The following is a 19,057-nucleotide window of genomic DNA, read 5'->3' as shown; positions in this document are numbered from 1 at the left end:
CAAAAAGCTACAGCCCCGGGTAGAGCACTTCAAGTGTCAAATTTATTTCTGAACATTTACATAAACGCTTGTGGCTACTAGATAACAACGGTGCAGCGTGCTGTGGGGAACTGCACTGAAAACGGGAAACAAAAGGCCCAGCAGGTTGCAACAGCTGCTGCAATCTCATCGCTTTATCCGATGAAAAGGAAAAAAAAAAAAAGACTGCCAAGGGATTTAAGTCTGTTCAGGGATCTTCTGTCCCCACAGGAAAGGCTCTTTCTGAGCGCAGGCTGCGAGGATGCTGTCTCTCGTGTTAAAAGCTGCCATTTCTTCATGCTACACTGAAGATCAGCACCCCAAATGCCTCAGAGGAGGGAATTTGGGCTCCTCCTGTGATGAAAAGCAACCGAAACTGCTGCTGGTAAAGACAAAAGTCCCCTCCCAGCAGCTGCTGAGCCGAACACGAAAGTGAAACTGGCTCTCCCTCCCCTCCTGCCAGCAGCTCCAGTAACTGGAATCCGAGATTAATTCCCAGCAGAGCCTGGAAAAACACAGGACTGGAAGGAAACGAGGGATTTCTCCAACTGTGCAAGTTTTCAATAGCCTCAACAGGGCAGCCACTGGTTTTCGGGTCAATATGAGAACCCTCCGCCTTCCCTCCCCAGCTGCCTCCTCGCCCAGCCCCGACCAGCACCGGCTCCGAGCGGGACGCTGCGCCGGCAGCCCGGGCGTGATGCTGAAGGAGTAAGTTTTGCCTTTGATCCCAGAATCGAGGGGTTTTACACACGACATAAATGTTCTGCCCACGGCAGAAAAATACAGCTTTCCTGTTTGCAGGGTGAAGAGATTGCTTAAAAAAAAAAAAAAATTTCAGTTGATTAACTTTTCTATCTCTTATTGCAGAATTTAGAGGTGGATTTTGGTTCCAAAGTGCCCTGAGAGCAGGACCAGACCCCCGCGCTGCTTCGGGGCGCGCGCTGGGCAGGGAACGCTGCCCACCCTGGGGTCAGCGACTGCGCAGCGCGCCGGGGCGCGAGCCCCACGCACACCGGGGCGGCCGTGCCCGCTCCCGAAAAGGGCGCCGGAGTTCCTGCCACGGGAATGAACGGGCCTCCGAGAAGAGCGAGGACCACACGGCTCTCCTGGGACCCCTACATCGCCTTCCCTGTGGATTCAGGGCTCCCAAGTCATCGTCCCAAGAGGAAGCAGATGGCGTCGGCCACCTTGGAGAGCTGCTCCTCCTCGCAGCATCAGCGTCCTCTTTGCCACCTGGGATGCTCGGCCCCGAGCAGGGACGGGCAGTGGCTCCGTGCGGGGCTGGGCCAGGCTGGCATCGCTACGGCCGGGCCCCGTGTGCCGAGCGAGGGCCGGAGCAGTCGGGCTGTTTTGCTGAAGGCAGCTGCTGGCGGTCGCCGTAACTGAGGCCGCTTTTCAAACGTGCAAACAAAAGAACAATCATGGAAGACACCCTTCGGCCCCATTGTTGGGCGGCCAGCTTGGAGGATAATGGTCGCCTTCATGGGATGGGGCCACGCAGGGCCCGGCGGACAATGGCCCCACAGAGAGCCGCAGCGGCGGAGCGCCGGGCTCCCGGGCGGACAATCCCCCATTGAGCCCGCGCCCCTGTCCCGGCCGTCCCCGCAAAGCCCCCGCTCGTCTCCGCTCCCCGCGGGACGGGGACACGCGTGGAGGGAGCGACGCTCCCGCTGCCATCGAAGGCGGCCGTGCCCCGGCTGCCCCCCGGGGCAGGCACAGGGATGGGGCAGCCCGGGACCCCCGGGACGGCGCCGCTGCACCCCCCGGCTCGACCGTGGGGTCCCCGGCTGCGCCCCCCGCCCCCCCCCCCCCCCGGCCCATCGCCAACGTGTCGGCGACGCCGCCGGGCTCATCCTCCCCTCCGGGGACCGAAACCCACGCCCGGGGGGGGGCGGGGGGCGGCTGCCCCGGGACCCCCCGCTTACCATGGTGAGGGCAGCGGCCGCCGGTGCGGAGCGGCGCGGCGGGGCAGCGGCTCTGGGGCGGGCGCGGCCGCGGCGCCTTTCATAGCCCCGGGCCCCCCCGTGAGCGCGCAGGGGCGGGGGGAGCCGGGCCGGGCCCTCCCCTCCCCCGGGGGCGGTGCGGGGGGCCCGGGGCCGCCCGGGAGAGCCGGGCTGGGGGCTGCTGCCGGGCTTGTGCCCCCCGGGACAGCGGGGAAGGGGGGGGGGGGGGGCGGCGCTCGCCCACGCGTGGAGCCGGGAGCTGCGAGAGAGAAGCGGGAACGCTGCCGGGAAAAGCTCGTGTTTGCTCCGTGCCTCCCCGGGACACGCTGCAGCGCCGGCAGGCTCCTGGGCACCGGCTCCTAGTTCTTCTTCCTCTCTTTCCCCTTCTTTTCCCTTTTCCTCTCCTTCCTGTTTCCTTGCTCCTTGCCCCCTTCTTTACTCTTCCGACGTTCTTCCGTGCTCCTGCCGTCATCTTTTTGCTTTTCACCTTGATTCTCCGTGCTTCGGTCGCCCTCCTCTCGCGCTCCGTACTTCTCGAAGTTGCCTCTTGTGTTTTCGCTGCCGAAATCGTCATCTAGGGAGGAAAAAAGCCACCTTAACTTCCAGCACCGAGACATCGGGGCGCGAGAGAAGCAAGACCCCGGCCGCTATCGCCACGATGAGAAAGCTCTGGTCTGTTTTCTGTCTCCCCAGACGCCGTTTGCTGACGATTCGTGGATTGATAGAATCGATTAGGTTGGAAAAGACCTTCAAGATCATCCGAGTCCAACCACACGATGTGAGGGGCTGAGCTGCCTGGCCCGAGGCCAGCGGGTGGCAGGGGCTGGTAGCCAGCCCGCTGTGCCCGGACCCGTCCCCCGAGCCCGGGCAGGCCCGGGGAGGCCGGGGGTCTGCAGGAGCGGGCCCCAGGCTCGGGGGAAGCCTTGGAGCTGCTGCCATCTCCTGCTCGGGCTCCACATCGCTCCCGCACGGGCACGGCCGGAGCGGGAAGGGCAGCGGTAAGAACGCGGTGCTGGCATGAAGATTTTTGTGGCATCACAGAGTCACTCGCTCCCTACAGCTGCCTGACGGGGCGTGCAGGGAGGGGGGCGTTGGGCTCTTCTCCCAAGTAGTCGGCGATAGGGCGAGAGGGAATGGCCTCAAGCTGCATCCAGGGAGGTTTAGATTGGATATTAGGAAAAATTTCTTCATGGAAAGAGGGGTCAAGCATTGGACCAGGCTGCCCAGAGAGGTGGTGGAGTCACCATCCCTGGAAATGTTCAAAAAAGGGGCAGAGGTGGCACTTGGGGACATGGTTTAGTGGGCATGGGGGTGTTGGGTTGGTGGTTGGGCGGATGATCTTAGAGGTCCTTTCCAACCTTAATGATTCCTAGTTTTTACTTTCATTAAAAAATAATCCAGCCACCAAGCCAGGAAACGTGGAGAATTGTTATATTTATGGGGTGCAGAGGTCTAAATGACAACTACCTTTAAGAGAGCAAACTGTCGTTTCTTCTCTTTTGTTCAGCTCTTCAATGAAGCTTTTGCTCACATCATCTAAGGCCTGAAAGTGATACGGCTTATTAATAAAAAGCTCTAGAAATGCAGTTACATACCTAAGTTTTTCCTGTTTTCTTTAGATCTCTGCTATCATTACCTGGTCCTTTCCTACCATAAAACTCTCTGCACCAATATGCTTCCTTTCTCCCTGCAGCGATTCCTACCTGTTAGTAGCCCTTACCAAATGTCTCCTCCCCTGAAGATTCCATCTCTCACACTATCATTTTTCTTCTGGCAGGAGAACCGGCTCTGCCTGAGCTCTGGGCACCCAGGAGGGATCACCACTAGGTAGGTGTCTATGCTGTAACTGTTGTCTGGCAAGCCGGGTGCGGTCAGATCACCCGCAACCCACTGTCGGGTCAAGGAAAGCAGGCTACCAGAACATGCAGACTGCTTTACCGTGGGTCACTGGCCATGCCCAGATGTTCTTCCATGGTCTGGTGGAAAGTGGTTTCTCTGGGACATTTTGGAGAGGCCAGAAAAGGGTGAGCTGCGATCAGCGGCTGATAGCAACTGAACGCAGAGAAGGCACCGCTGTATTGTGTGTGTGTGTGTGAGATCCTTGCCCCAGGGAGGTCAAAAGAAAATTTTCCCTTGATCTGAGCAGGGCTAGGGCTTCACCCTTCTATATGTTGGACTGGTTCAAAACTGGGGTTAAGTTTTCTGAGCCGGGAGGTTTCATAAAATGATCCAGCCACCAAGCCAGGAGGCATGGGGTTGCTACTGTCCCCTTAATTGGTTTAGTGGTGGACTTGGTAATGTTAGGTTAATGGTTGGACTGGATGATCTTAAAGGTCTTTTCTAACCTAAACGATTCTATGATTCTATAACTTTTAATATGTAAACTGCTTCAGAGGCTACATTTTCCCCCTTGTAACACACTAGCTACGTAGTGATGTTTTCTCAGTTGGCAGGACACTAGACAATAGCTACAGCTAACTTACTGATGCTGCCCCAAGCTTCTCTCCTCTTTGCAACGAGCCACTTACAGTAATGATGGCCTTTTGAGCAGCTTCATTGTGAATAAGCTTTGCCTTCTCAAGCGCTTTTTCAAAGTTCATGATTGCAGACCAGTAATCCTTTAATCTTACTGCAACAGACAAATGACAACATCTATTTTTAACAGAAGATTAAGAGAACAATAGTTAATCGAGCAAGTCTCGCTGAGAAGCCTTGATCTGAACAGTTACTTTGGCTGTTAAATCACAGCGATGTTTTCACTAAGAGGCGGAACAGACAGGCTGTCTCCATCCTTAGAGCAAAATTTGTACTCCCGCCTTTACCTTGTGCTTGTGCCACTAGTACAGTAGCATGGAGTTGCCACTCAACATCTCCCTCTTCATCTGCTGACTGCAGGGACTTCTGTCCGTAATTTTGGGCTGCTTCAGCTTTATTCAGCTCCAGGTAACATCGGCCAATTTCATGGAACAGCCAGGTCTTCTCCAGGCTGGATTTTGCCATTGGAATCTTCTCCTCCCAACTTCAAGCAGAGAGTAAGAAGGGCAGACACTTACTGAACCTCACTAGGTGCAGTTTTTCAACTACTGATTCTATAAACAAAGGGTTCTGGGTACTGTTCTTATGAAAAATTTCACAGCCCTCCTTGCTAGCAGTATGAATAAACAAACTGAAAAGACATCACCTATTTAATTCAAAATCCCACCTTATGCCTTTTCTGTTACTAATTTTACATACGTGTCAATAGCTTGCTGGAATTTGCCGATTCTGGCATAAACTTTGCCAATGTTATCAAGGGCTCTGGATACGGCATCTGGCAGGTTGCTGCAGAAAAAGAAAAAAAGAAATCGTAGTAGCTGACATTGTCTTGTTCCTGATATGGTCTGCGCTTTCTTCAGCCTTATATATTTTCTTTGGTGCTCAACTTGACTTCAGGCTAAGTGTTGAGAATTAGAGGTAAAGGACCAATATCAGACTGAAAGGCATAAAATCAAGGTAGATTTTTGGTTTTATCTACAGCTGTTGCAACTGACACCCCATAAGACACAGGGAAAAAGGGTTTAGTTTTGTCTTTGGTTTTTTTTTTTTTTTGGTGCAAATCTGGCAGTCCTTGTGAAAATCTTTCCTTTTTTTCTTTGCCTCAGTTTCCCTTTGTTGCCTTGAGGGTCCCACGGAAGTCCCCTACCAGCTCCTAGGTCCCTAACACTAATAGACGATTTCTGTCCAAGAGGAAAGCAAAGACCCAAAAAACGTGTCTGCAACGTGTCTACAGACTCCTGCAACAGGCTGCTGGTAAGAGGCCCTGCTCCCAGTGCTGTGAATGAGCCTGTGCCCCATGCTAGAGTCAGCTCCTTCTGTAATAATGTAGCCTGTGGACTTTTATTTTCCTTAATTAGTCCTCATTCCCATCTTTATAAGTGGCCTGGGGAGTGGAGATCACCAGGAGAAAGGCAAAAATTTCTTAAACCAGTATTAATTTTTCAAAGTGATTTGTGAAGACGATAAACAACGTCAGTTACATTTTAAAAGCCCTATGCAATATTGGCACAAATAAAACCAAAATCACTTCACTTCAAGCAACTATTCAGTGTTTTCTTGTGTGCTTTGCAAAACTCTTGCTAAATCTTGAGACTACGTTTTGCTTCATTCTGTTTTAGCTGAAAGAGCTGCAGAATGTGTTCTGTACGGGCAGGTAACTGTACCTCTTAGATAAATATTTCAAGCCTGCTATCATGGTTTGAATGCCAATGATTTTAAGAGAAAATGTAGCAGAAAACTTGTGCAATTTAGAGCCCGACCGTCCTGAGAAGGAAGTGTATACTAGAGGCTAAAGCACTGAGACTGGGACTTGTGTTCTCTTGCTTTGCTTCAGCAGAGATTTCGATGTGCCACATGGTCTAGGTCCTTTAAAAATCTGCTTCAGGCTCCTTATTTTTGAAATAGTGAAGATAATAAGTCACTAGAGTCTATGATACTTGGGCAGAGTCTGAATGCGTTGCCCTGTTAAATCTCCAGGTGAGAATTACAACATTACCTGATGCTAAAACATTTTAACAGAGGTACTTTCCTCTTTTCCCCATCCATCTGAACTTCTCCGCACTTACTTCTGCCTGGCAGATTCCAGATCCATTTTATGGCTTTGCAGAGCTGCCTCCATCCGGCCCATCTCTAACTGAGCATTCCCGATGCAGCTGTGGAGGTTTCCAATCAGTTCGTTCTTGTTGGGAACTTCATCATCTGACCACCCTTGTATTGTTTTTAGCACACGCTCGGCTTTCTTGCAGCTTTCTTCAGGGGAGCCGCCAGTCAGCACTAGAGACAGAGAGGAAAGTTTAATGCTAATGTGTGGACACAGCGATATTGGGGACGTAAGACTAAGTGCAGTTGCGTTAGCCTCAAAGTTTGGGAAAGGTTAGAGCTCCTAGCTCTTCATGCGTCTCCTACACTCCTCTTTCCAGTCTCCAGGGAATCTGCCCCCGGGAAATGGGACTTCTGACCCTCCCCCGGCACTACTGGCAATCACTTTCATCACAGCAAGTAAGGGGAAATGATGCTGGTAACACTAAACACTTGCTGAAGAAAAATAAAGGAGAATGGTGCTTGTTGTCTGGAGGTTTTGAAAGCTCGTAGTTACTGCAGCAGGGCAGCCTGGTCTTGGAGGTGAAGTTCTAGCTACAGTACTTGGGGTTTTGTCTCCTAAATTAGCCCCTTGCACTTCCCTGGTGAGCTCTGGTCGTTGTGCCCGGCTGGGCTGCAGTGCTGCAGGAATTAGACCGCAGCACGTTTCTGACACTACCTTCACCGAGCTGTTGTAGCTTAAAAGAACTGAATTGCAGTAAGGCCTAAATTCTTTCCCTGGGTTGTAAAATACGTAGCACAGGAAGAGCGAGAGAGACCAGAAGTGGCTGAATTACTCCTTCCTTCCAGACCACTGTTTTTCAGCTGTTTCATCTCTCTACAATGGTATTTTTCAACTATAGAAATTATTAATTCCAGCGGCCTGCATTCTCTCAATAAAACAACTTCTGATTACTAAACCAGCCAGAGGCATTTGCTAAGCACGCAGCAGTGGCCTACCTGCCTTTGATATCGAAGTGGTGTCCTGAAAACCAATCAGCAAGACCTCAAGTACAGAAAAAGCTGAGAAAAAAATATGTTGGATTCTGTATCTAAGAAAGCGTTGGGAAAGGTGAAGAATACAAAAGCAAATACGTCCCAAAAACTGCCTACTACTGCTTGTTAATACTCGCACTGTTTCTGTTGTTCTGGTCTATAATTACTGCAGCAAATAATTATATGTGCCAGTCGTTATTTTCTTACTGCTTCCAGCCAGGACACCTACACATATCAATTTCCTCCATACTCTTCACAATGTATCTGCCGACCTCAGCGGGTTTTCGTTTCTTGTCCCGGATCCACCTTTGCTGCTTGAGCTTGCGCTCTCTCACACGGGCATAAATAGGCTTCTGCTGCTGCCAGAATTCACTGCGTGTGTCCAGGTAGGAAATGCCACTCAAAACCAGGTCCGCTACTTTGATCCCCTGCTTTGTGCTGCTCTGCATCAAATCTGAAAAAAAAAAAAAAAGATGGTAGAACCCAGGAGAGTATTAATGTATATGATGGATGAAGCTGCAGTTCAGTGGGGGATAACTTGTGAATGTTTTTCTGCTCTGATAGATAGTCCTAGAAATTAAAGTCTTCAGTGCTCCTCGGAACCGATGCAATTAGGAGGGAAGTTAGGGAAAACTCCCTTGCTGTGACCCATTCTGTGTGTTTTCGGGAGCTAGAGCTGGTGTTCCCAGCCCCGCTAGCTGCTGCCTTCTCTGCTGCCACGAGCCGAGGAGGGGCCCATTTCACGGGGGCCAGCTGTGACGGGCGAGCACCCGTCCTCCCGGACAGAGCACTCGCATGGGGCGTTTGTGCTGAAATGGCCCTTTGAAAGGTGGTGTGGATTAGACTGCAAGACGGAAATTGAGGCTTTTACATGCCTGGAAGCCAGACAGCCCACACGTATTATTAATGCTAGTAATACCATAAAACCTGTGGGTAGGCTAAATTCTTAATTACTTCTCTATTACTGGGTAAAGAGTTCCCTAGCGTGCTGGTTTTGGCTGGGATAGAGTTAATTTTCTTCCTAGTAGCTAGTATGGGGCTATGTTTTGGATTTGTGCTGGAAACAGTGTTGATAACACAGGGATGTTTTTGTTAGTGCTGAGCAGTGCTGACAGAGAGTCAAGGCCTTTTCTGCTGGGATCCCATATGGGATATCCCACAGCATATGCTGTCATGCTCAGCATATAAAGCTGGGGGAAAAAGAAGGAAGGCGGGGACGTTCGGAGCGATGGCGTTTGTCTTCCCAAGTCACCGTTACGCGTGCTGGAGCCCTGCTTTCCTGGAGATGGCTGAACTGCTGCCTGCCGATGGGAAGCAGGGAATGAATTCCTTGTTTTGCTTTGCTTGCATGCACGGCTTTTACTTTCCCTATTAAACTATCTTTATCTCAACCCACGAGTTTTCTCACTTTTACTCTTCCGATTCTCTCCCTCATCCCACTTGGGAGGGAGTGAGCGAGCAGCTGCGTGGTGCTTAGTTGCCAGCTGGGGTTAAACCATGACACCTGGAAAAAAGACTAAAAGGGAATCACCTTTCTGCCTAGTTCTAAAATAAGGTACTTCTCCAAATCCTGCATCTTGATCTTAACAGCGTTTATAACGAAACCACAAATGAGTTAACAGTCTTGCAAGGCTTTGCACTTAAATGCAACTGTTAGTGGGATTTATCATTATAACAGAAGTAATTTGTAATGATACTGTTTCTGCTTTTGATTTCATCAGCGCAGATTGCTTTGAGTTGATTTATTGTTCGTTATAAAAGCCTGCCGCTTACTAGGGAAGGAAACATGCTCAGACATAGTTATGAATATTAGATCTGGCTCCAAAAATACTTGCACTCTGCAGACACCTGCCTCTCTCACGACCACTGCAAGCACTATGGGCTATGCGAGCTCTGATACAAAGGAGGAAGAGTAGTCACAGGGATATGAAAGAAGAAGAAGAAAAAAGAACCTGCTTGAAAGGAACATTTAGTTAAATACAATGGAGAAAGACCTTCATCCTTGAGCAGCTTTTCTAGGTAGGCCTTGTCAGCATAAAGCTCTCCAAGAAGCTGTCGCTCTGTTTTTGGATTCCTCACAGGCTCCTGTTTCCTCGTCCATTTTTGATCCTTAGTCAGTTTGATCTGGAGTTTCTCATTTGCTTTTTTGCTCTACAGCGAGAAAAAAAAGAGGAAGTGGGGGGGAGATTAGTGGGGAACACTAGAATTAGCAGAATTCTGTTTACACTCTATATAAGCCACCTTATTTAAATAAAAGCAAAAAGTCAGTGCCTCACCAATTGCTTTGATCATGAGCAACTGACATTTTGCACCCAGTTGTGCTCCCTCACTTCCAAGACCAGGAGAGGGCATTATAGTAAGAGCAAGAATTAGTTCTGCCCCGGTGCCTTGTACTGTTCTGGAGGGCTTCCTGCTCAGAAGTGCTGCGGGAGGGCGTTAGGGCTGTGGGGAAAGGCAGGTCTAGTTGTCCACAGTCAAAGGAACAGAGGCTGTAACAGCCAGGGCTTCTGAAACGTCAGGAGGGTATCGCTAAAGTTTCACATCCAAAATCCCAGCAATTACAATGCTCGTCTTTAGGCCCCTTTGTAGAAATTATTTTTATCCCTGAGTACCTCTAATTCCAGCTGAAAGAAGCAATGAGCATTCACTGCACTGACTTCAGAGGGAAAAGTGGCTTGGCATCTCGGAGAAACAAGGCACTACTTCAATGGAGCACCCCAAAATGGAGCAATCAAAAATGTGAACCTTAAACATCAGGTAAAACCAAAGTAAATACTGTAGATAAGTGTACCCTGGCTCCGACCTCCGTGCTGTTACTTATTAGCCTTTGCTGGGTGATCAGCAATGCCCAACAGAAACAGTCAGCTGGTAGAGAAATTTCAAGCTGGGCTTTGCTTCTCTGTGCTTGCTCTTCCCTGCCCTTCTGCCTTCTCCTTTAAATTCTGTGTAGTTTGCACCAGAACTACATTAAAAGCAGGTGCATAAATACTCTCATAATGGATCAGTGTGCTTCCTACGCTCCGAAGGCGCTTCACTAGACCAGCCATATCCCCATGTTGCTGCAGAAACTATTAATCCTTTAATGCCTATTTCAGAAAGTATTAGCATTATAATAACTCTAGTTAGCTTCTAAAGCAAGAGCTCTTCAGACTGTACCTCTGCCTGCCTGCTTATAAAGCACAGATCCTCTTTATTCTCCAGTTTAACTGAGGATGGACCTGCAAATCCAGAGAAAATACTTGTTAGTGTTCAAGAATAGCAGTGCAGAGGCTTTAGAAATTAAAATGACCGTAAACGTGCCGAGCCTATAATGTCCGGTTTGAAATAAAGCTTTCTATTAAATCTTTCAGGTGAAATATGTGGATGTTGGTATGTTCTGTAAGCAGGGAATGCAGCTCCTAGATGCAGCTCCTGTCGGGATTTTAATTACTATTTTCACATTGCACCGGGGGCTCCCATCACAGTGCAGATTTCCTACAGAGACATGCTGCATCCTGCATGGAAATGGAGGAAGAAAAAAAAAAAAGGATGGCAGGTTCTTCTGAGGGATCACAGCTGAAGCTTGAAGTGGAAGGAAAGCTCATAAGCACAGGGATCTCCAGCAATCCAGAGAACTATTCTAAAGTTTTTGTGCACTGACATTAGGGCAAAACTCCCTTTTCATTTTCACTCTGACACCCAGTTTTGCTGTTCAGATTGCACTCTGGCAGTGGAGGTAAGAGTGAAAAACAGCTCTTTGTTTTGGCCTGGCCAGAAGGAAGGAAAGAGCTTCGCATGCTGTTGTAGAAGGCTTTCCTGCAGCACGGCAGCTGGGCCAAGATCAGTGACGTGAGCACACGCGTATCACCGAAGGCAGGTGTTTCTGAATCTGCCAAGCAAAGCAGATTCAGTAAAGCGGTTTTGGGGATGTGCCCTGTTAGCGTGTGTGCATTTCCCAGCTATATAAACATCTAGATCGAATGCTAGCATGTTTCCTTGCTTCTTTTCTCCTGCATCTAGGAGGTACCGCTTGATTAAAGAAATGTCGTCTTGGTTTTTAATCTGTTCATTTGCCTACAGCCCAGACGCTTGAAGGCATGTAAAGCCCTTAGCTTGGTATGTCAAGCATGGCAACCATTTCAACTAAGAGTTGCAAAGATATCTAGGCATTTGTATTAAGCTAAGAAAGCAGCGGTAACGGAGGAAAGCCAGCCAGATCTGGAAACTTTCCCCGTTTTTTTTTTTTTTTTTTAAATAAATATCATATATGAAAGAGCATCAGGCATTTACACAGCTGGGGCGTGAAGTTAATCTGCGGCACTGGAAGCGGCCTGAAATGTTGAGACTGGTTTCAGGGAGAGAAATATCTTAAATACTAGCTTAAATATCTCAAGGATCAGGGCCCACGCGCAGGGTGCGCAGCAGGGCGTGTGCTGCGAAGGGACGGGCTGTCGGGGATGCACCCGAGCAGCCTCCGACTAGCTGGGTGGGTGTCGCGGCAGCCTGGTGAGCTGCGCAACAGGCTGCTCCGTGCACGCGTCCGCGGCGGCAGCCCCAGCCGAGGTGTGTCCGCGTGCCTGAGCGCGGGTGCACGGCCTGTCCGCGCTCGTCGGCGTGCGGGAGCGTTGCTAAGAGAAAAACGAAGGGAAAAGGGACAAGTTTGCAGTTTGCTCTGAACATCACCGGGTCCTTGGCCTTTCCTGTCTCCTGCAGGACTCCGTTCTATGATCTAAGGCAGAAATTAGGAAAGCAGCGCTCCGTTGCAATAGCCAACAGTTTTCGCTGGTCTTACGCAATGTAAACTGGAGGAAAGTCAGGATCTCAGGAAGGCCAGCCTCAGGTAGCAAGGCAAATTTCATTACAAACTTTGAATACTAGGATTAAGATCTCAAAAGGGATTCGGTAATGAGTAGGGCTGTAAGTAGATGAGCTGCTTTGTTCTGTATTACCTAGAACGTTTTCATGGTGACTTTGGAAATTTAAGTTAGTGTCATAATTTACTTACATAAGTGAAGTTACCGGACACTGTATGTGAATAGGCATTCAGGCAAGAAAAAAAAGAAGAAAAGAACAGGGCTGTGCTCTTTTTGGTGCTTCTGGTTTCATCTGAGAACGGCCACTGAGCACATGAATCCAGAAGCAAAGAGACTCTGTTGTTGCAGGGCCCTTGGGTCACTTGCTGAGCTAATATGCCATCGGCTGTCCACCAAACAGCTTCTGGCTGTGCTTGTAGGGGCCATAAAACGAAACATCTTACTTCCAATGCAGTTGACAATTGCCTCCTGGGATTTCTCGATACCCAGCCTGAACTTCTGTAGTTCTGGACGGAGTCTGGAGCCTCGATGGTAAAACACTAACGCAAATTCAAAATCACCCATGGTATATAGTGTCTCAGCTTTTTGGTAAAGTCCCTAAAATGACATTTGGGGGGGAAAAAAAAAAAAAAAGAATAAAAAAGAGGGGGGGGAAAAAGGTTCAGAGATCTCAATTAACTCCCCGCGAGGCAGAAGTGAGAGCCCTATGCCATTGCAATCTGCATACAAAAAAATCCGATCGCGGGGCTCTGTCTAAATTATTGACTAAGCACCTCCATGTCTCCGGAAGCAATAAAAATGTCAAGGGTGTGTTTAGAGGTAGCTGTTTCTACGCAATACTGTCTCCCAGACCCTTCAGACTTCCACAGATAAAAAACCAGTCCTCGGCCACCCCAGACTCTTTTTCCACTTCATGCTGGTTTACCTTGGAGAATGTTTTGTCGTTTTGGAGCGAAGCTTCAGCATCTTTCAGGGAATTTTCTGTGTCTCCAAGTTTCAGGTAACATTTGGAGCGGGCAACTAGGCAGTGCTTGTCTCCTGCTCGCAGCTTCAGTGCCTGGAGCACAGCAGACAGGGATAAGTCATCAGCGCCGCGCTCAACAGCACGGATACGTACAAGCGCGTACATCTGACGCAACCTGCTGCGTCCCAGCACGGATCTTGGCGATGGACCAGGAGAAGGACGCAACGTTTTCACTGGAAGAAGTAGTCTCTTGATGTTCACGCGTTCCCTGCGCTGCCGCTGCCCCGTCTTTGCAAGCCGTGGGTGCTGCAGCCCCTCTCTGAGCGCTCCCCTGCCCCGGACGGGGCTGCACCCCCCGCCCCCCCCCCCGCCCGTGCGTGTCGCCTCCCTTCGTGCTGTCACCTCCAGGCTCCCCCGCCCCCCCCCCGCCCGTGCGTGTCGCCTCCCTTCGTGCTGTCACCTCCAGGCTCCCCGGGCGCTCCCCGCCAGCCCCCACCTCGCCGGGCCGCCGCCTCCCGCGCCGGGGGTGCCGCCTTCCTCCACGTCCCCCTTCCCTCCGCGCTCGCACCTCCGCCAGCCGCCCCCCACCTCAACCGGCTGCCACCGCCTCCGGTGCCCCCTCCTGCCCCGGGCCGCCCCGCTGCCCTCGGGCCCCGCTCCCCGCCCGCCGCGGCACCCTCACGTTGTTGAAGCAGGCCAGGGCCTTGCCGTACTCGCCCCGCCGGCACAGCACCGTCCCCTCGGCCATGAAGCTGGGGAAGGTGCCGGCCGGCACGGAGGCCCCCGCCGCCGCCATGGCCGCGCCGCCGCCGTCGCCTGGCAACCGCTGCCGGGCGACGGCCTCGCTTCCGGCGCGGCGCGAAGCCCCGCCCAGGCGCTGACGTCGCGCTGGCGCGCCCGGCGAGATTTCCCGCGCCGCCGCCGCCGTGCCCCGGAGCGCGGCCCCCGCCTCCCCGGGCCCAGCCGCCGGCCTGCGTGCGGGGCGGGGCGGCGCGGCGCGGGAGCTCGCTGCTTCGGGCACCCGCGTTCCTCCGGCCGTGGGGACCCACGCGTGGGCGTGGGTCGGGTGCCTAAAATTAACACACACACACCCCCCACACACACCCCCCACACCCACACCCCCACACACACACACACCCCCACCCCCCCCCACACCCCCACACACACCCCCACACCCCCACACACACACCCCCCCCACACCCCCACACCCCCCCACACACACCCCCACACACCCACACACCCCACACCCACACACCACACACCCCACACACCACACACACCCCCACACCCCCACACCCCCCCACACACACACCCCCCCACACACACACACCCCCCCACACACACACACCACACACACACACACCCCCCACACACCCCCACACACCCCTCCACCCCCTCCCCCACACACACCCCCCCCCACACACACACCCCACCCCACCCCACACCCCCCCCACCCCCCCCCCACACACACCCCCCACACACCCCCCCCACCCCACCCCACACCCCCCCCACACACCACCCCCCCACACACACACACCCCCACACCCCCACCCCCCCCACCCCACCCCCCCCACACACACACCACCCCCCCACACACACACCCCCCACCCCACCCCCCACACCCCCCACACACACCACCCCCCCCCACACCCCCACACCCACACCCACCCCCCCACACACACACACCCCCCACCCCACACCCCCTCCACACACACCACCCCCCCCCACACACACACCACACACACACCACACACACACCCACACCCCCCTACACCCCCCCCCACACACCCCCCCACACACACCCCCCCACACACCCACACCCACACCCCCCCACACCCCCCCCCCCGCGGTGTTTCCGCGCGTTGGGTTGGCCCTGCCGCGCTGCTCACGGCGAGTCCGCACAAGCGGGGCGGGGCGGGCAGAGGTGCGGTGTAAGTGGGGCACGCGTGGGTGGCCGCAGGGAGCTGCGTGGGGAGGGGCTGCGTTCTCGGGGGGGAAGGAAAGACGCGCTTTCTCCCAAAATGCGCGCAGGCTCTGATTGCAGGCGGTCAGGGCCGCAGGCCGGGTGCTCGCGGTGTCTCACGCTTCGTCTCTCCTGTCATAGAATCACAGAATCATCAAATCGTCTGGGTTGGAAAAGCCCTTTAAGATCATCCAGTCCAGCCATTAACCTAACATTGCCAAGCCCACACTAAACCAATCAAGGGTAGACCAGACTAAACCATGTCCCCAGGAGCCACATCTACCCGTTTTTGAACACTTCCAGGGATGGGGACTCCCCCATCTCTCTGGGCAGCCTGTTCCAATGCTTGACCACCCTTTCCATAAAGAAATATTTCCTAATTTCCAACCTAAACCTCCCCTGGCGCAGCTTGAGCCCATTTCCTCTCGTCCTATCGCTAACTACTTGGGAGAAGAGCCCAACACCCACCTCACTGCCCCCTCCTGTCAGGCAGTTGTACAGAGCGATCAGGTCTCCCCTCAGCCTCCTCTTCTCCAGGCTGAACACCCCCAGCTCCCTCAGCCGCTCCCCACCAGCCCTGTGCTCCAGACCCTTCCCCGGCTCCGTTGCCCTTCTCTGAATGCGCTCCAGCACCCCAATGTCTTTATTGTATTGAGGGGCCCAAAACTGGACACTGTCCGACCGACGGAGGGTCCAGCGCCCACTGGGGTTTTGTTCTTACACCCGCGTTTCCGAGGCCCTGTGCTGGAGGCACGGCCAGAAAGAAAGCGGGTGTGGGAGCACAAGGCGCTCGGTAAAAACCGCTTTGTGACAGGAGTCATGTGAATGCCTCGGTTGCTGGTGAATGTCGGGCTGAACAGGTTCCTCTGCTCAGCCAGGTCACGAGCCAGTGCCTACCGCAGGGGTTTTGCCAGGGCAGCCCACCGCCTTTCTCGGGAACAAGCATATCCAGTGCTTTTTGGTATTTTCTGGCAGCCTGTGGTACCAGTTTCATCACTGCAGTGTCCAATCCTGGACGAACAGATGATGAATGAGAGATGCTGCTGGTTCTCTCCTGTCAGTGACTGTAGTCTTGACTTTATTTCAGCCTTGGGTAAGACCCTGCCAAGATTAATGTTTGAAGCAATTTGTTCCTGCAAAGTGACTCAGAGCAGGTGCGGCGTGTCCGTGCCGCTCAGAAAGACTCCTGCTCGGAGCCTGTAAGATTTAATTTCACCACGAGGAAAACCGGCGCTGCTGCTGGGTTCTGGATGCAGCTCAGGGCTGACGGGGCCCATCCCAGCTCCCACGGCTCCCGGGACTGGGCTGGAGCGGCTGCGCAGCACCAGTGTGGGAAGGGGGTGGGGTGGTGAGACAAACACCGGCTGAGGCCAGCGGGACACACCCCTGTCCCCAGGGAGTCTGGCAGAGAATTTGAGACTTGCTAAACTCTGGTAACTGTTTTCCGTGGAGACTTTCCCCACTGGCACAGTCGGGTGTGACACGCTCTCCCCGATGAGACGAGCAGGAGCATCATGTCTGTGTCACAGAATCATCATAGAATCACGGAACGCTTTGGGTGGGAAGGGCCCTTCAGAGCCCACCCAGCCCAGCCCCTGCAGTGCCAGGGACAGCTTTAACCAGCCCAGGGTGCTCAGAGCCCCGTCCAGCCTGGCCTGGGATGTTCCCAGGGATGGGGCCTCCACCGCCTCTCTGGGCAACCTGTGCCAGTGCCTCACCACCCTCACTGTAAAACATTTCTTCCTTGTAGCCAGTCTAAATCTATTCTTCTTTAGTTTAAATCCACTAGTCCTTGTCCTGTCACAACAGGCCTTGCTAAAAAGATTCTCCCCATCCTTCCTATCGGCCCCCTTTCAGCACTGCCAGGCCGCACTCAGGCCTCCCCGCAGCCCCCTCCTCTCCAGGCTGAGCACCCCCAGCCCCCCCAGCCTGGCCCCGCAGCAGAGGGGCTCCGGCCCTCGGGGCATTTCTGTGGGCTCCCCTGGCCCCGCTCCAGCAGCTCCGTGTCCTTCTGGTGCTGTGTCCTCCGGTCCCGCTCCGTGCGGTGGCTGTTGCAGGCCTGCGTTCCAGGCTGGTGACAATGTCACACGGGCCACGGCGGACCCCATCTCCGGAGCAAGGCCGTCCCCTCTCGGCAGAGTCCACCCCAGGGCGCTTCCCTGTAGCGTTTTTGAGGCGTGCTTTAGTCACAGGTTGGAAATACCAGGGAAAAAAACGAACGGGCGGTGATTATTTCTGGCGAGCGGAAGAGACGTGATGTTTGCTGTTAGAGGCTTGTTACAAAACAAGCGGGGCGGCCGGGAGCAGGGAGGTAGGATGGCTGCGTCCTGTCTGAGGCCTCACAACGCCTCAGAAATGTCTCTTTTTCCCATTGTGTCTCCGATCTGTGCACGGTCCGCCGCCCCGCTCCATCCCTGGGGATCACGCTCCGGTGATGGTGATGCACGCCGGTGACACCCCGTTCCCGAGCAGGGCTGCCGTCTGCCGCTCCCAAGCCCCGGCACCACCGGGCACCTCCTGCCCCCGCAGTTACAACACTCCCGTGGGAGGTTTCTCAGCCCACCCCAGCGCCGGGGAAGGAACGCCCGGGTCTGCCCCGCTGCCAGGACCCGTCCCGGCGGGCGCGGGTGCAGGTGCGGGCATGCAGGGAGGGCTGCGCGATGGCGAGGGTGGGCGGGCTGCCCGGGAACCGAGCGGCGCCAGCCGGAGCAGGTGCAGGCGGGGAGGTGTAGGGCCGCTGCGGCCTTGGCCGCCCCTACGGGGCCCGGAGCCAGGCGGGGCGGGCAGCCGGGGAGCCCAGCGGGGAGGCCTCTGCTCTCGGCGCCGGTGGAGCGCGCTGCCCGGGGCGACGCGGAGCGTGACGGTGGCGTGGCCGCGGCCCTGTGCCGGCGCACACGGAGCCTGCCCTCAGGGCGGCCGGCCCGGGGGTCGCGGCCGGCCCGGGGGTCGCGGCGGGGGCGAGGGGGGCGGGACTACAACTCCCATAATGCCGCGCGGCCGCGCCCCACCGGCGGCGACCAATGGGCGTGCGGCCGCCGCTCAGGCAACGCACACGTGGCGGCGGCGGCAGCCAATGGGCGGCGGCGGCGCCCGTAGCCCGATGGGCCGGGGAGGCCGCGCCGCGCCGCAGCGAACAAAAGGCGGCGGCGGCGGCGGCGCTGGGCGGCGGGCGAGGCGGCGGCGGGGCCGAGCGGGTGCCCAGGTGAGTGCCGGGGGCTGCCAGCTCGGGGAGGGCGCCCGGGGCGCCGCTTCTGCCGCCGGGGCTGCCGCGGGCCGGGCGGGAGCGGGGCCGGGGCCGGGCAGCGCCTCTGCCGCCCCGGGCGGGAGGTGTCTGCGTGCCCCTCGCCCGGAGCCTGCGGGGAAGCAGGGCCGGGAGCGCGGCTCGGCGGGCCGGCGGCCCCGCTAGCTCGCCGTGCGGCCGGCCGCGGAGCAGGGAGCGGCCCGGGGGAGGCCAGAGCCGGAGCCCCGTGCTCCCGCCCGGCACCGCCGCCGCTGACCGTGAGGTCCGGCCTCGCAGCTGGAGTTCCCTCCCCGGCTGGAGGAAAACCGGCGGTCGTGGCCGTGCTCGGCGGGCTCTGGCCTGAGCGGGACGTTTGTGAGGGACGGTCTGTTTGAGATGGGCACAGCGCAAACGTTTAAGGAGGAGCGGGGAGAGGAAGGGCTCGTCTGTGTCAGCAGCAGATCCAGGCTTCGTCTGTGCGTGCTCGTTCCCTTCGCCCCTCACCCTGGAAGCCCTTTGCCGACAGCACACGTAGCCCTTTTCCAG

At 55.0% G+C, this 19,057-nt stretch overlaps 2 protein-coding genes across 3 annotated transcripts in view; one reads left to right on the top strand and one right to left on the bottom strand.

The window, feature by feature from the left end:
- Positions 1-2,320: 2,320 nt before the first annotated feature.
- Positions 2,321-17,663, bottom strand: ODAD4 (outer dynein arm docking complex subunit 4). The gene is made up of 13 exons (XM_075723021.1): positions 17,635-17,663; positions 14,011-14,398; positions 13,290-13,421; positions 12,808-12,961; positions 10,728-10,789; positions 9,566-9,722; positions 7,801-8,025; positions 6,563-6,770; positions 5,196-5,282; positions 4,784-4,980; positions 4,490-4,590; positions 3,429-3,504; positions 2,321-2,535 (listed from the first exon to the last, which is right to left on the bottom strand). Exons 1-13 carry the CDS (start codon positions 17,661-17,663, stop codon positions 2,321-2,323), a joined length of 2,031 nt encoding a protein of 676 aa, XP_075579136.1.
- Positions 17,664-18,461: 798 nt separating this feature from the next.
- ACLY (ATP citrate lyase) overlaps positions 18,462-19,057 on the top strand; it is a 29,815-nt gene continuing 29,219 nt past the window's right edge. For both annotated transcript variants that reach the window (XM_075722623.1, XM_075722622.1), the window contains exon 1: positions 18,462-18,493. The gene's annotated coding sequence lies outside the window, so the exon portion shown is untranslated. The remainder of the gene's footprint in view (positions 18,494-19,057) is intronic.

The sequence above is a fragment of the Pelecanus crispus genome, chromosome 18, assembly GCF_030463565.1.
Source record: "Pelecanus crispus isolate bPelCri1 chromosome 18, bPelCri1.pri, whole genome shotgun sequence".
Taxonomy (NCBI): Eukaryota; Metazoa; Chordata; class Aves; order Pelecaniformes; family Pelecanidae; genus Pelecanus; species Pelecanus crispus.
The sequence above is the reverse complement of the archived record's forward strand: the minus strand, read 5'-3'. Positions and strand labels throughout refer to the sequence as shown.

Coding starts and splice junctions, on each gene's coding strand:
- ODAD4 (XM_075723021.1), bottom strand. CDS start 17,663: ATGGGAAAAAGAGACATTTCTGAGGCGTT. Junction 5,283..6,562: donor CTGGAATCTGCCAGGCAGAA/GTAAGTGCGGAG, acceptor CTTTTTCTGCAG/CAACCTGCCAGATGCCGTAT. Junction 2,536..3,428: donor GACAGTTTGCTCTCTTAAAG/GTAGTTGTCATT, acceptor TTTCCTCCCTAG/ATGACGATTTCGGCAGCGAA.